The sequence below is a fragment of the Ornithodoros turicata genome, chromosome 4, assembly GCF_037126465.1.
Source record: "Ornithodoros turicata isolate Travis chromosome 4, ASM3712646v1, whole genome shotgun sequence".
Taxonomy (NCBI): domain Eukaryota; kingdom Metazoa; phylum Arthropoda; class Arachnida; order Ixodida; family Argasidae; genus Ornithodoros; species Ornithodoros turicata.
The window spans coordinates 6,016,738-6,032,465 of NC_088204.1; the positions used below are offsets into that span (position 1 = coordinate 6,016,738).

The following is a 15,728-nucleotide window of genomic DNA, read 5'->3' on the forward strand; positions in this document are numbered from 1 at the left end:
CCCTGTTGTCCGTGGACCAACGTCGTTGGTTCCTCTCCCAAGCAAGGGGCTCTGTTGATCTGTTTAATGGTTGAGACGCTCCTGGTTTATTGTTGCCTTGTGAGTGGACAGACACTTCGTCGCGTGGTTTCTCCAAACTTTACCCCTGCGAAGAGACAGACCAACTCCACCACGAATGCTATGTCGGCGGTGTGTGACCTCTCATCTGGCAACAATGTACAAACAAAATGGCGGCTGGAAGTGAAGGGAATTCGTTTGCTGTGAAAATATCAAGAAGAAATGAATTGCTGCGGCCTCATGTTCCAAACTGGAATGTATTTTCGCTAAATCACGACATGTGAGAGCGGTATGTCTGGCAGCGTTTCGACCAGAACGAGAACGGTACGCGCAACACAGCCATTTTCACCGGATGTAAAGCTTGGCGTCCGTTCCAACAAAAAGAAGCATCGTAAAACTCAGCCCAAACTGAGGCCGTGCATAAAATGCAGCAAGTCATCAAGGTCAGTAGACTAGCTAGACTCGCACATAGCTTTATTTCTTAGGCGTCTCAAAATTACTTTCGGTTTCTGGCAGGCTTCCTCACAAATCACTATGTGCTGTCTGCATGGAGGTGTGTGCCGATCCACAATTCCAGGCAAATGTGAGCAGATCTTGAACCGGACGCTTATTGGAGGTACTAATACCCACTTGATCTGTGCTTGAAGGTAAAACAGACGCAACTAGAAGAGAAAAAACGTTACCTCGACGAAGCACAAGCATTCGCGGCCGACTTAGCGAAGAGCATCAATAACCCTGCGGCCGAGCGGCTGTACTGTCCAGTGTTTAGGACGCCGCACGGCGGGTGTGGATGTATGCAGAAGTACCTAGTAGGAACAGGTAAAGTTTTACTCCGGTTGCGTTTTCGGCTGTGTGGCTCGAAGTGACTAACTGGTTTGCCCGCAGACGATGGCACTCATAATAGAGCCCGCATATTGCTACAGTTGCTTCAAGAAGCAAAGAGACTCGCTCAGCAGAAATGTTACAACTGGAGTGACGTAAGCCATATATTTCCGTTTGGCTTTCAGCCATCAAGCATGATTTGTGGTGACTAATTCTTTTCGTTTAGGCCAAGTGTCGCCGAGGTGGCCAGTCTGTCGGACTGGGCAACGGTCAGAAACGTAGCAGCTCTTTTGAGCTGTTTGTCGCGGAACATCGCCCTCGGTTGAGGGATCTACAGCTGTGCGAGCGTGCCACACAGAGGGTGCTCTTCTACTCAAACAACTTCTTACATCGGGTGCTTAAAACAGAGCCAAATGTAAGTTATTGATTGTGGTGCCACTGGTGCAGCATATGATGCAGAAGATCTAAAGATGCCAAACGTCTTCTGACATCTTCTGACCATAAAGTCTGCACACAAGTTGGCACTCGCGAAAGAAGTCAAAGCAAAATGTCATCTTTACCAGTGCAGAGATGACACATAAATCGTGACATCATCACGATCATGAATGACATCATAACATGAATCGTGAATGAATGACAACAATGCTTTGGCAGTAGTTAACTGAGCTTAGGAGTGGTAGAGTCACTAGATAGGGAGAAGAGTAGTGACGCTGATCCATGCCGGCGAGAGAGACCGCCATCCTGGGGACCCGACATGGATGGCGTGTTCGAAGGAGAAAACACGTGACACGATCGGCCCAATCGCGGACTCCGAACGGCGGCTCCGGTGCGGAAAAGGAACGCGATACTCTGTACCCCTATTTAATGACTCCAGTCCTCACTGCATATGTGAAAGTTTTCAGAGCTCTTATGAGCTTCATTACTAAAATACAGATGCTCTTTAAAACGCAAAAGGTGTCCGTGGTTAATCCAAGTATAAATTGTTACGCTTCCAGAAGGGGCAGCGTATACAGCGTACGAAGGGCAAAGCAGCTCTTGGTCTACTTCAACCCATAGAGGAGCTGCCATCGGAAGCTTGCTGCCGCCGCCGTTGCACCGCATTGGCGCGACAGTACAGAACTCTTGTCCAGCAGTGGAGAGATCGCTCACAAATGGGACAGATGGAGACCCGCAGAGTTTTAGCCGAAATGCTCACGCCTTGCGCGGCTACAGCTACGAACTGCTACAAATTCATCTCCTGGGTAAATGCTCTTTGAATGCGTGCAGATAACGGAATGGATTGGATGGATGGAACGGATTGGATTGGATGGATCTATTTTTGCAGGTGACTGGATGCAGCTTCACCACAATATCCAGAGTCAGTCGTCAAATGCAGGAAACCGGGGGTGACAGGGATCCACCAGAGCATGGACTGAAAAAGTTGTTTCAGTCAAAAAACCTTCCTGAGGAGGGCGATGAGCAAACCTCTACGCTGCATGACATTACATGATGTCATCACCTATCAGCAGTGTCCCATCTCGGACTGAAAATTTGGCAGTGTCGCGTAATATTAATGTGCTAACGATTAACAGGGAAACTTACAGCAAAAGCAGCTACCATCAACACATGTGTGGTTGACAGTATTAAACATTTGAGTGTTTATTTTCGGTAAAATAATGAGTATTTGTTTCATAGTAATCCCTTATTTTGTATATGGCTGTTGCATTGATGATACACATTCACTCTGAGAACTCTGCGGCACGAATGTCATGAACGCGGTCGTAGAATTTGTCATAAATTTTCCTGATGATGAGTATCTCGTCAATGAGTGCTTGGGTGACCATTTGCACAAAGGCCAGCATGATTACAATCACCAAGCAGAGCCCTGTGATGAGGGTGACGTTTTCGCGGATGTAACGGTGGGCGGCGTCCAAGCAGTTTCCTGTGTTCACCTGCATGGAACATATTCGTAGTAAGAGATCTAGTGTACTACATATACAGGGTGTCCCACCGAAAAAAAGCCAGGGGCTAAAGAAAAAACGGAATGCTCTACACAAATGGAACCAACTGTACGTGCTTGTGTGGACGATTCCAGCGCCCTCCGGTGTACATTGACCTTGAGATTAGCGCTTGGAGACCATCCTTGGGCCACGTCACACAAGAGGAAGATATTTCACCTGTTTCACGGCACACCTATCGGAGTGCACTGCAATCGTCGCGCGCGGGCGCCGAATTATGGGGAGCGCTCTGTGGTGCGCGCGGCTTTTTAAACCCGGGAAAAAACGAAACCACAAGCCATTGCAACCTCGGACCACTTCAGTTGAGTCTTTTTCGACGTGTGCTACAACTTCCTCATTGACATCTTAGAGCTAAAACCGATAATTACCGCTAATTAACTGACAAGGGGCGATGAAAAAATTATTTTTGGATAGACCACACAACTGCCAAGCACGTACAGTTGGTTCCATTTGTGTAGAGCACTGTTTTTTCTTTAGCCCTTGGCCCTTTTTCGGTGGAACACCCTGTATATGGACAGCTGTTATGCTGTCACTATGGCCAGTCGGCAAGGCTTCTTTTTCATGATGGCAGAGAGGATGCGCTTGTTTTGTATTGTTTTGTTCCGTATTGAAGTATTAGGATCTTGCCCTAGGTACTATGTTCCCGTACGCCGAACTGCGGCAATACTGGTGTTACGCTATAGGGGCACAGCGTTTTACGGTGATGTCTACGCAGTTATTCGCTGTGTTGGAACGAAATGCTCCGTCTTAGAGACACACCACGTGAACTTGTTCGATCTTTCTGACATGCTGCACAAATAGAGCGATGAAGTTGTTCTTGTCACCACGTCTATCAGTCGTGTCTAGGCGCGAACACTACAAGCATGCGTCCGTTTTGAACGCACCCTGATATTACGATATAGCGTTATAGGTGGGATTTTCGTCACATGGTGCCCGAGAATCAAGATACCTTGAACCATGCGTCGTAGTCGGTCATGTTGAGCACTCCATGACCGCAATACAGGCTGACAACACTGTCAGTCTCGTTGCGTTTGCAGCACGAGTAGGGTACGGAGCACCGTTCGTAGCTCGGATTGGATCGGCTACAATTGAAGTAGATATTATCGTCCCAGTCCCGGAAGGCTCTCTCAGATATGCCGCAACAGCGCAGGTACTCCTGCAACGAGAAGCACACCGAAGTCAGTTGTACCGTAGCCGACACCTCCTGTCCCCGACCGTGTATTCAGACGAGCGACATCCACAGGGAATATTCAAGTAGTAGACAAAGCAAAAACTGCCCACGAAGCTGAAGTTCCGCCGTAATATCGGAAGTGACGTACTGCGCACATTGCAGACGACACCATCGACCCTGCCGTCTGATGCGGAACATATAGACCTCTACCTGAGAAACGTCATCATGACGTTGGTAGACAGACTGAAACCGGAACAAATCGGAAGGGGAGGGCTGGGTTCCACGGATTAGCACTTGTTCGCTGCCTCCTATTGAAAGAAAAGTAGGACCGAAGGTCGCGTCCCTTTCAGAGACCATCGTAATCCCCTCAAGACCGTGGCTTTCGGGCGCGATCTTGTTCGCCCCTAGCTTAACCTAACCTAACCGTAGTTCAACTGTACCAAATTGGTGGCGCTGTCGAACACTATGACACTTATTTACAAACAAGGAGAGGTCTATCGTGTTGAGCAACACGATATTTCCCATGGTTAGCGGAACTCCAGAACACGTGACGTTTAGCGCTTGCGCGCCCACGGGGCAGCAGGAAGCTGTGACGTTTTTCGTAGCTTTCGCCGAGGTATTCTGGGGAATGTCTCTGGTGTGACTGGAACCCAACTGACTGAAAAAGTTACGGAACTGTTGAAACATGCACGCCGTACCTGTATGGTGTCTATCAGTTGTTGGAAGTCCGGGTTGTCGCGATAGTGCAGGACGAGGTTCTGGGTGAGAGTAGAGCGGAGAAGCCGCTTGAATTGTGTGGGCAGGAAGAAGACGAGCAATCCCATTACGAGGTTGATGAGAAGCAGAGCTGTGATGAAGTAGGAATAGGTGTTGAGCAGGCAGGTGTTCTCCCGCAACGCACCCACACAGCCGCAGAAGGACAGGGATAGAAGGGCCGCACCCAACAGCATCACGGTGATCTCCACACGGACCATAATCACACTGCACTCCAGAAAGAGAGCAGTCATAAATTACATATCTTGGTTCTGGAGGCCCTAGCAGGGTCTGCGCAAGGCGCGCCACTTGGGTGCACCTTTCATGATTTCTGTTAACTGTCCGGCGGACCTTTCGATATTCAAAATAATTCACGGCTGGCACGTAATGTTCCGCCGAAGGCGCCGCAACGGTCGTGGAAGGTTGAAATACGGCAGTCGTCGAAGACGCCAGACCGCACTACGAACCACTACGCACCTTTCGATTGCCGATAGAGTGCGCTAACCAATTGCGCTACGCTGGCATCTGCATTCCGCCGACTTTCCAGTGAATATCTAACGACTAACGGGATCTCACTCAATCGGCAGTCGAGAGGTGAGTGATTCGATTCTCGCCACTGTCTCTTTTTTTTCTCGGTGCTTTATGTGCTTGGGTGCGATAGACATTTACTTCTATGTCCCCCACCATAGCTAATCGACATTATGGTTGTGTGGCCGTTCTTATGACTGCTGAACGAACTGTACTAATGCAACCCACCCTCCTACAGAATCCATCCTATCTACCTGTAGATGTTATTGCTGGAGCTGAAGGAGGAATACTGGGACTGGTTCCAGGTGTCGATGTAGGCATAGAGGCCGGCCATGATGAGTAGGAAGCCAAAGAGCCAAAAGCAGATGTTGAGGCTGACGAGTGGATAGCGCACGTACGGGTTCACGTCGAGCTCCACCGTGGTCTCCGACACGTGCATCTCCGTCGACACCGCCACATTCTTCCGTAGCGGCCCAGGGCTAATTTCTTTGACACCGGTCGATAGAAGGTCTTTCCCCTCTGCGGTAGTGCGATCCTGCAGTATCAAACTGATATTGACTGAATGCGCTCCTATTCGCGGCAACCTACTCAGTACATTGAATATAACGATTTTGAGGCCAACACCGAAAGTGGGACTGGGTACAGCTGAAATAATTGTTCTGGAATCGCCCTGCACGAACGGTGAATAAATGTCAATCTTGAGACCCTTCGAAGCAACCCGATCATCTAGGTACCGAGTGAGCCATTTAAATGCATTCGCTGCCGTCTATACTGTACACTGTGTCTGTGCGGTTACTACATACTTGAGATGGTTCTCGTTGTGGAGCCGTGTCACTCTCTAATCCGGCTGCCACGTCATGGTTCTTCGGAGGCTGCTCTGTTTCGAGAACGGGATCTTTCCCAGACGCTTCCGTTCCAAGCGCAGATGGAACTGACGTAACATTTCCTTCAGCGTTGTCTTCCAAGAGGTGCGACTGGGACGCCTTTGGACTGGCCTTCGGTGGTGACGGTAGTAAATCGGGGCTAGAGTGCGCCTGGTGCACGGATGTCCCCACAAGTTCTGGAATAATTGACGTTGTGTGTTCCGAAGTAATGGCCTCCGGGAGGTGGGGCTCAGACGCCTTCGGACTTTCCTTTTGTGGTGGCGGCGGTAGAGTGGAGCAAGACTCCTTGCGCGATGATGCATACACGTGTTCCGTCTCCTCCGGAGGCTTGTCTGATAAGGTGCCCCTTCTCTTTCGACGATGCTTCTTCAGTGAAGGTTCGGGACCCGGCTTGAGCTCTCCAGTTTTGTCCTTCCTCGTAGATGTCTTCATGGGCGATGTACAGGTTCCATGATGCGTGGTTACCTCGACGCCATCTGCCTTATCGGGGTCCAAGAAAGGCACTGTCTCGTGACTTGCGGCCGACATGGGACCAGAGGTGCAGCTGGGACCTGACCCTGCAGAAGTAGCGTCGGCGGCCTTACGCGTGTCGGCATCATGTCCACGACGGCTGGACGTGGAAGTCTTTCTCTGCTTGCGTTTAGACTTGGTCTTTGTGGTTTCCATGGTGAATGGATCTCCAAGTGGGATGTGCTCCCGATGTGATTGGCGTTGCTTGTCTCTTAAGGCAAGCTTCTAAGATTCCAATGCGCGAACCTATGTATTGGCACGTGCTGAAAGGATGGTGGCTGTTGCTCCTCGAGCGGGATGGCGCGAGGATGGTATCGGGATGAGCTTCTTCTTCTTCCCATGGATAATGGCCATTAGCCACAAGGGAGCTTGGCCAGGGTTATGGCATTGACTATCTAGACTATGACATGACTATGACAAACTGGACGGAGGATGTGATGGTGGAGGTGACGGAAGTGGTTAATGAGGGAAGAAGCTGGCTTCTTCCCTCTTCTTCTTCATCCACCAAGGGAAGTTGGCCAGAGCTGAACTGTAGGCTAAACTTGACTATGTTTCCTAGCTGTGATCGATGGGGATGCTGAATGTGTGCGCACATACAGTGGGCAAAAAGAGGTACAGAGATGCATTGCAATCTGCGAGGGAGCACGTGAAAAATGAGGAAGTACACGCGTTACATTGACCATGTTACCTAGAAGCGGATTACCTAGCGGTTACCTAGGGAGCGATGAACAAATGGTGTGACGCAAGATGCCACGGGCCGACTCCACCTTTCCGTGTCAACTGCCCCAGATAAGTTAGTGGTAAAGTAAGGTAAGTAAGTAGGTAAAGTAGGTATAAGGTAAGGTAAAGAAGTTAGTGGAAGAGGAACTCCTATCTTTGACAAAGGTACAACCACACAGCTTTTACAGAGGCGATCAAAGATTCGACAGCTAGGAAATGCCCTACCATTTCACCCTGCCCGTAGTGGATGGAGTGGAGTGTCGTTTGAGAAAGATGAAGCGGTCTCTGCCTGCCTTGTTGGTGGCAAGTTGCTCCCATCTGCGGCCGCTTCTGAAACACCTTGTACCTCCCGCTTCCTCCCTCCCCTCTGCTATGGCTTCCTTCTACTAACATGTAGCATGTAACATGTCACCGTGGGTCTCATGAGCCTCTAGAGATTACCCCGCACGAAACCCTGGCCAATCGCCCTGTGTGGCTGGTGGCCACTGTTCCTAGTGGCGGAAGAAGAAGAAGAAGTTGCTCCCTTAGCCCGCAGTGGGTGCACGTTGGGAACGTGCATGTTCCTGCAGGTGCATATAGAAACTGAGCGCAGGGGCATGGCAACGAAGGCGCGCCAAACAAACCTCGGTCCGTCGCGAGTCACATGACTTACAGCAATCCTGCTGCCAGGGGAAGGACAGGTGCTCGTAACCAGGAGTACGATGCCAAGATAACTCCAGGAACCGCCTATGTCTGGCTCGAGTGACTTCTGCAAGTGCAGGCAAGACTGCGATTATGTGTCCAGACAGGGATGTCCTTGCTAGGCTGTCCGCTCTCTCGTTGAGAGGAGCCTCACGGTGACCGGGTACTCATGTGATTACAAGCTCGGATATGTGGCTGGGTACGAGGACAACGATGTACGTATTTTAAGGAGTTTGAGGTGGTGGCCAAAACATATATTACTGATAAGGAATCTGATATGCACCTTCCCGAAGTTGCCAGGGACTTTCCGAAGAGTCAGAATCATGGCCAGAAATCCACTTTCATAAGGAGGAGTACAGGGAACCGATATTCTGGAGTAGGTCTTAGAGACGGCTCCGCTCAATTTTTCCTCACCCGCGTTCTCGTTATGAAACATGAATGCGCGGGATGTAGTCCAATATCGGCTATGGCTGCAGGCTATATACCACGTCCACATAACGCCGCCGCAACGCTGGGGCTGTACACTCTGAGAAAAAAGGGTGGACCAGTTCAGGAGGTAATATTTGTCGCATATGTTGTGCCGAAAAGGTTGCAAAGTTCTACCTGCTGTTTGTTTATGTGTGTTTTTTTTGCACCATATGTGCAGTGGCGTAGCCAGTGGGGGTTTGGGGTGTTCAACCCCTGAAACTGTACCTACTGTGGTGATTTTGGGAAAGGGAAACGAGGGTGAAATCCTCCTCCCATGTAAGGTTTCAATAGAACCCCTCCCGAAATATTTTTCTAGTTGCATATAGGCAGGCCTATGGCTGCTTATGGGCAGTCAAATAAAATAAAATAAATTATGTCAGCAGGATATTTCTGTAACAAGCATACGCTCAAAGCTACGGTCAAACACACAGCCACTGGCCACTGGCTGGTGGCCACTGTTCCTAGTGGTGGAAGAAGAAGTACCACTTCGTTCCACACTTCCAGCGTAGAGTATCCAACTCCGCGAGCTCTTACTTACCTGGAATGGAAAGCTACGGTCAACCACACAGCCATACATCTACAATGACTCTACATCTGAGTTATGCAAATAACCACGACATGCACGATGCTTGCCCTTGTGCCATGGAGCCAAAACAAGCGAACTTCAGCACCTCCACCGCTTCAACCATCACATTCTCCACCAACCATCACATTCTCCACCCAAATTTTCACCGTCAGCCATGGTACAGTTAAACATTGTCATAGCCCTGGCCGATCTCCCTTGTGGCTAATGGCCATTCTCCGTGGGACGAAGAAGAAGAAGATATTCCGTCGACGCCGTCGTGTACCGTGGTCACTAGTGACACGTGCACTCTATTCTTGCACGTTCACATCACTAGCAGAGGTTCAGAATCTGTGTGGAAGAAGGTCCCAGCTGACATCTTTACTGAGCTGGGCCTTCCCCGTTAGCTCCATTCGAGAATCTCACCTTTGTACTTTGGCCAGACCTGCGCAGCCCTGCCTTCTAGTTGTTCCCCGGCGCTCCCTTCTGAACATCAACACTGTCCTGCCAGGAAGATCCCGCTCCTGCACACGGAAGTCCGCTCCCACATCCCGAGTGTAAGGACGTGCCGCGGAAGAAACGCAAACACCACAGGAAAGACAAGATGGACGACAAAGGGAAACATAAGCGAAAGTCGCCTTCGGCGAAAGCGAAGGAGCCTCAGGGCTCCAAGGAAGACGCTAGTCCTCAAAGCCCAACTAATGTCAGCTCCAGCACAGGACAGGAAGCAGTGCATCCTGATTCCACTGGCAGTTCTTCGGGTGGGGGTGCTTCCGGTAATGTGACCGAAAGCAAGCCCGTGGACGTCCTTGTTTCTGATGTTGAGGTGGTGAGTCGGGCCTCCCCGCATTCGTCTTGTATAATTGCTCAGGCGTATACTGTCCAGTTCGTCTGTTGGTGCAACGGTGAGGACCTGCTGGGTCGATGGCTTCAGCATGTGCAGCGTCTGGTTTGGGCACCTAAATGAGCGCTGCTCTTAACGTATCATTGATTATGGGTCTCCATTGATTATAATAATGGTTGTAGCACTTTCACTTTGTTTCAAACACTATCAACCGTTTCAGCTCAAACCATCTCAAAGCAACGCAATGACCGACGCGGAGGCGCCAAACGTCCGCTCGCCTAAAGATGAACCGTCGAAGCCGAGTGCAGGACCTGCAAGTACAACATCAACTCCCGTACAAGGTACTGCTATAGACCCATCTTTAAAGCCTGCGGTTGCACCAGGACCTGCCACAGCACCTGCACGCGCTCCTTCCGATCCCGTGCCTGTGGATCCTGCTGGAGCGGTGACTGGTCGCTGGGAGGCGCGAGGATCAGACGTCGTACCTTTTACCAGGTCTGCTTACTCGGCGAAGCAAGATCAGGAACCATATCTGGTATACGCTCTTTCACGTCACGCCGACAACATGATTCTTTAGTTCTTTTGATTACGTCCCCTCAGGAGCCGACGACGATGCCGACGACGATGCGAAAGACGACACCGGCAACGTCGTCCATGCTAGTACCGACCGAGACGACATTGCTCCTGGATGTAAACCCGTATGTGCGCTTACCGCTCGTCCTTCTCAACATGTTCATCTGGTTTCTCGGGATTTCCATCATCCTGGTGGGCCTCTATGCCTACTTTGAAACCGGAGGCGACGCGCGTTATTCGAACACTCGAACCTTGTACAGGTACGATATACATTGCAGTAGCAACGGCCACCGCAACCATGGGCGTTCCAGGAGATAGCGCCCTCTCCCCCGGGACTCGACGGTCACCTGTAAAAAAATGCGTTGGCTGCTCGGTCGCAGGTCATCATGATTTATTCTCAGATGATGTCATAATAATATGCACCCTCGAGTAGAAGATTAAGTGGGGGTTGCGCACGCTTGGGAATAATCCTGGGAACACCCATGGCCCGTACAGCTCCCGTCAAATTTAATGATAACAATGGAAAAAATGTGGCCTCCTTCCCGAGCGCGATTACAGCAACCCTTCGGGCCATGAGGAAATCTTGATGGAAGAAAATTATTCTGTTTAACGAAAGGATTTTGTTCACTTAGCATTCCTCCAGTGCCCCTAGGCCATCACGCTCGGGAATGTGAGAGAATTTTTTACATTGTTATTATTAACTTTGACGGGAGCTGTACCAGCATCAACTGCACAATGTGAAAATGTCCCCATTCCACCACCCTTCTTTGCCTCTTCGGAAGTAACCCAGATGTATTCAATCACGTGCTCCCGTAATCCGCTGAAGTAGAGCATTTCCCCCCTGTTGCAGTTGGATCCTGGTGCGGCTAGAGGTAGCAGTGATGGCAGTCGGAGCGACGATGGTGTCATTGTCCTTGTGCGGGTGTTTGGGGGCGCTGCGTGAGAATACTTGCCTGCTCACCACCTATTCCTACTTCATCACGGCTCTGCTGCTTATCAATCTTCTCATCGGCTTGCTTGTCTTCTTCCTACCGTCGCAGTTTAAGCGCTTTCTGAGGCACACGCTCACCAAGAACCTCGTCGTCCATTATCGTGACAGCGCGGACCTTCAGGAAATAATCGATTCTGTGCAGGTACTGTGAAGGGACTGCCCTTCAGTCAACACGAACCCCCTTAGCCCTAGTGCAAGGTATCATATAGTATCCCTTCGTCCGCGCCTCCTCCACTGGCACGGTCGGTGGCTTGTTGCAACGTCACCTAGTCAGAAAAACCCTGCCTAATGGCTCCTCCTGGTGAGTGGTATTGCTGAAAAAGCCCGCCGCAGTGGGCCTCACAGAGGTAGGCAACGTCACGACTGACGCTCTGATGGAATGTGCGTCCTGGGCCGACTTCTAATGGGAACTGTGCCGACGTACGTCTGACAGTGTCTGAGCAAAAATCCCGGACAGCACAGCCGGCACCGGGATTCGAACCCGGGTGCCTCCCAGTCTCTACGTGACATGGCCAGCACGCTAACCACTCAGTCACGCGAGCTGGTAATGTCTCATCCCATCCTGCGTAGACACGTACCGTGTATTCACACGAGCGACATTCCCCCAGAAGCGGGAGATGCGAAAAGCGTCATAGCTTTCTGCTGTCACGTGATCGCGAGCGCTCGACGTCGTGTCTTCACGTACACTGCTAACCGCTGGTAATATCGTGCTACCCAGCCACAAGATATTCCGTAGCAGACGACAGGAAAACACACTGACTGTGCCGTCTGCTAAGTGTCGTCTGCTAAATGCGAGGTACGCCACTCCCTATATTCCGCTCTGTGTGAATGCTCAACATAACACGGGACGGAACTTCGGCTCTGTGAGCAGTGTGTTCCCTTTTTCTTCCACTAGAATATTCCGTGAGGATGTCGCTCGTGTGAATACACGGGTAGAGTCGCGATGTCGTCTGCTTCACCCAATCGCTGCATACGATTTCAAATACAGGCTTTCTGTGGCTACCAGTGGAGTCTCATGATGGCTCTTCTACATAGCTACGCCGAAAGCATGTCGTGACTGGCGCAGTCTTAACGACTACATCACGATGACTTCTCCATGTGACCATTGACGTCACCACGTGACCGTTTAATGACGTCACGTCGTTTAAGGCGGACTCTCTTAAGAAAGTCTATTGGGAATTTTCGTTCGAAGGGTTCTCGCAAAGCTCGCTAAATTTCTACACGAAATAGGTACGCGTGTGTACCCCTCGAGTTCATCTAGGGAATGACATATTTTTTGAAGACCTGACTCGATGCACTGATTTTTGGCGAATTAAAGTTTGTCAAATTTCCAATACATGGGAGTCTATGGGAGACGCAACAAAATCGCTTCTCTCGGCCCGCCCGCCCGCGATGTTTAGGCCAAAATGATGTCATTCCCTAGAGTAACAGTCGGGGAATCGATTGCAATCAACAAATTCAGCTTGCAGCAGTTTTCCAGATCCCTGCGAATGAAAATACAGTCGAACTCCTTTACAACGAAACTCAGGGGACAGCAAGAAAAATTTGCAGTAAAGGTATTTTCGTTAAAAAGGATGTGCATTATTGGACCTATAGGGCTCCAGCGGGACCGCAAAAAAAATTGCTGTAGTGGTATTTTCGTTAAAAAGGTGTTCGCTATAAAGGAGTTTGACTGTAATGACTTTGTCGTTTTCTAGCATGCCCTGCACGCTGGCGCCGATCACATTGCTTCCCCAAAGCGCAGGAGGAAAACAAAGCGAAGAAAACAATTTTGTGATGCTGCAGCCAACTCTCTCCGGAAGCGAACTTCTAACTAGACCGCATGAGTCCGCCTTAAGCGATCAGGCTGTTTGCTCTAGGTGGCGTTGCTTGTCCTCAGTCATCTAGGGAGCCTACGTGAGTTATCTGTCGTCTCCAATTTCTCCCTTCAGAAAAATAGATAGTACAGCTATAGTGACTTCCAACCGCAATAGTACGGCAAACGAGAGTTTTTCGTCAAGCGGGCTGAAGTGGCGAAATCGAAGCGTAAATGTCTAATGTCTATGTAAAAAATAGGGTGACTACTAATCCAGCCTCCGAACGTTTGTATTGTGCAGACAGACCTTCAGTGCTGCGGTGTGACTCAGCGCTCGTTTCGCGACTGGAACGACAACATCTACTTCAACTGCAGCCATAGCAATCCAAGCTACGAACGATGTTCCGTGCCACATTCATGCTGTCGACGAAATGAAAGCGATCCTGAAGCCAGTTTGTTCTGCGGGCGCGGGGTCCTCAACAAAACCGACTTTGATGCCTGGTATACGGTTAGTGTTGGGAGCTATCTTTCATATCCGTTTGAAGCGTCAAAGTATATTCAGGGTCTGACTTTTTCGGGTTAAATGTATCTCCCGGATCCGAGGGAGGCGGGGGGAGCGGGTGCTATTTTGAAATCCGAAATTTAGGGTGAAATCGGGTGCAATTCTTACAATCGGATGTTACCGGGTGACTAACCTAACCTAACAGGTGCACACATTGGTCAAACATGCGTTCATCGCGATTTATAGTCACAAACACCACATGATGTAACATTAAACGTGCTACGCATTCCTGTTGTACTCAGACGTGTGCACGTGAGCGTGATACATAACACGTAACACGTGCGTGATCGAATTCGGGGAGAAATTGGTCCGAAACTCATTCGGGAGGGAACAGTCAGGAGGAATTGTGTTCAACACAAAAAATGTATGTTGTAGTATATAAGTTGTATGTATGTGCTTGAGGTACAGATCCTGAGAGACAGATCGCCAGCAACATACACACGCACCTTTTAACCGATGTTACTCACCACGCGTCTTCCTCGCTCTTCCCTCATTGTGGGCAAACCTTTCCCTTTCCTTTTTAACAATGAAACATATTCCCCCTCCCCCTCGTATCTTGAGGCGCGAAATGTGGCGTTACAGGGAAACGTTACGCTCCTGTAAAGCGTGCTTTGGCTGCCGCGCTTTGTTGTGCTGCCGTGAAGCCCACTCAACGAGCAATCACCCTTTTTTTGTGTGTGTGTGTGTGTCTATCGGTAGGTTGCAGTTTGCGAATGTGCTGGAAGCGCAAAATTCGAGTTTAACGAGGAGTAATGCTTACTTGGCATGTGCGTGTGTTACCAGGCGCGTAGACGGTGTCTATTTCTCAAAATTAAAAATTAATTTAGATGAATAGTTTGGGAGAATACAAACGTAAATTCAGTCCTTTGTGGCACACTGACGACAAAATGAGGGACGACCGTTTAAGCGCAACTACAATAAGCTCAATTTAATGCGTTTACCAGTTACATGACGAACGCCGACGTCAGGCATGTAACGAACTTGAGTGACTACATGGAGTGCTAACATGAGCGTTCTTTCTTTTTGTTGACTCGAAAGGTGTACACGAACAACTGTGTGGATGCTGCGCACAGCTATGTCCGGCAGCACGTGACCCTGATCACCGGGATGTGCCTGGTGGTGGTAATCCTGCTGGCCTTTGTGCAGATGGTTACCCAGGCAGTCATAGACGAGATCGTGATCATCAGAAAGATCTACGACAAATTCTACGACAGAGTCCACGATATCCGCGTGGCACAAGGCCTGTCGACCGAATCACCGCCCACACCTGTCCCTAAACGCCACTGATTCCAATTATATACATTATATGTTATATTAATATAATGTCAATATGCGTTATGCATTCTTATGGCGTCCCTGTAATAAAGGTTCGCTCTATGATGCTGATGATTTGACGTGTTGCAGCACTGCTGCTGCACAATACGGTATGGATGTCCAACGAAGAAGTTCCAATGGAGTGTGTTTACCTGGATGCTGTACCGAGGACTCTCAGCTCGGCCCCAATGTATATATAGCGGACATGTTTTACTCAGAGTCGAAGTTACTATGCAAGCAAACTAAGTTACTAACGAAGTTGCAGGTAATAAAAGTTCCTAAGGTACTTTGAAAAAGTAAGGAAAAAGTTACTTTCATGTTACTTGTTACCTACTATACACTTCAAGTTTTAATCTCTACACAGTGCCCTCTATCATAATTACACTGCTCGTCGCAGTCTCCTAATGTACGGTGCTGACGTCTCACCACGCAGATCGCGATGTTCGGAACTAAAGGAACTTGCCCCAGAACTTTGAAGAAGTTAGCTAAAAAAAAT

The 15,728-nt window shown here is 49.5% G+C and overlaps 3 protein-coding genes across 3 annotated transcripts; 2 read left to right on the forward strand and 1 right to left on the reverse strand.

Moving 5' to 3' along the window:
* Positions 1–211: 211 nt before the first annotated feature.
* On the forward strand, positions 212–2,550 carry LOC135390855 (uncharacterized). Its single transcript, XM_064620796.1, has 7 exons — positions 212–500; positions 574–640; positions 705–876; positions 943–1,034; positions 1,106–1,294; positions 1,875–2,120; positions 2,204–2,550. The coding sequence occupies exons 1-7, from the start codon at positions 349–351 to the stop codon at positions 2,366–2,368; spliced, it is 1,083 nt and encodes a 360-aa protein (XP_064476866.1). The 5' UTR covers positions 212–348; the 3' UTR covers positions 2,369–2,550.
* Positions 2,516–7,045, reverse strand: LOC135390854 (tetraspanin-14-like). The gene is made up of 5 exons (XM_064620795.1): positions 6,132–7,045; positions 5,583–5,863; positions 4,746–5,028; positions 3,826–4,032; positions 2,516–2,810 (listed from the first exon to the last, which is right to left on the reverse strand). Exons 1-5 carry the CDS (start codon positions 6,876–6,878, stop codon positions 2,598–2,600), a joined length of 1,731 nt encoding a protein of 576 aa, XP_064476865.1. The 5' UTR covers positions 6,879–7,045; the 3' UTR covers positions 2,516–2,597.
* Positions 7,046–9,415: 2,370 nt separating this feature from the next.
* LOC135392652 (tetraspanin-14-like) lies at positions 9,416–15,299 on the forward strand. Its single transcript, XM_064623369.1, has 6 exons — positions 9,416–9,982; positions 10,218–10,532; positions 10,598–10,830; positions 11,421–11,703; positions 13,658–13,864; positions 14,957–15,299. The coding sequence occupies exons 1-6, from the start codon at positions 9,758–9,760 to the stop codon at positions 15,203–15,205; spliced, it is 1,512 nt and encodes a 503-aa protein (XP_064479439.1). The 5' UTR covers positions 9,416–9,757; the 3' UTR covers positions 15,206–15,299.
* The last annotated feature ends 429 nt before the right edge of the window (positions 15,300–15,728 follow it).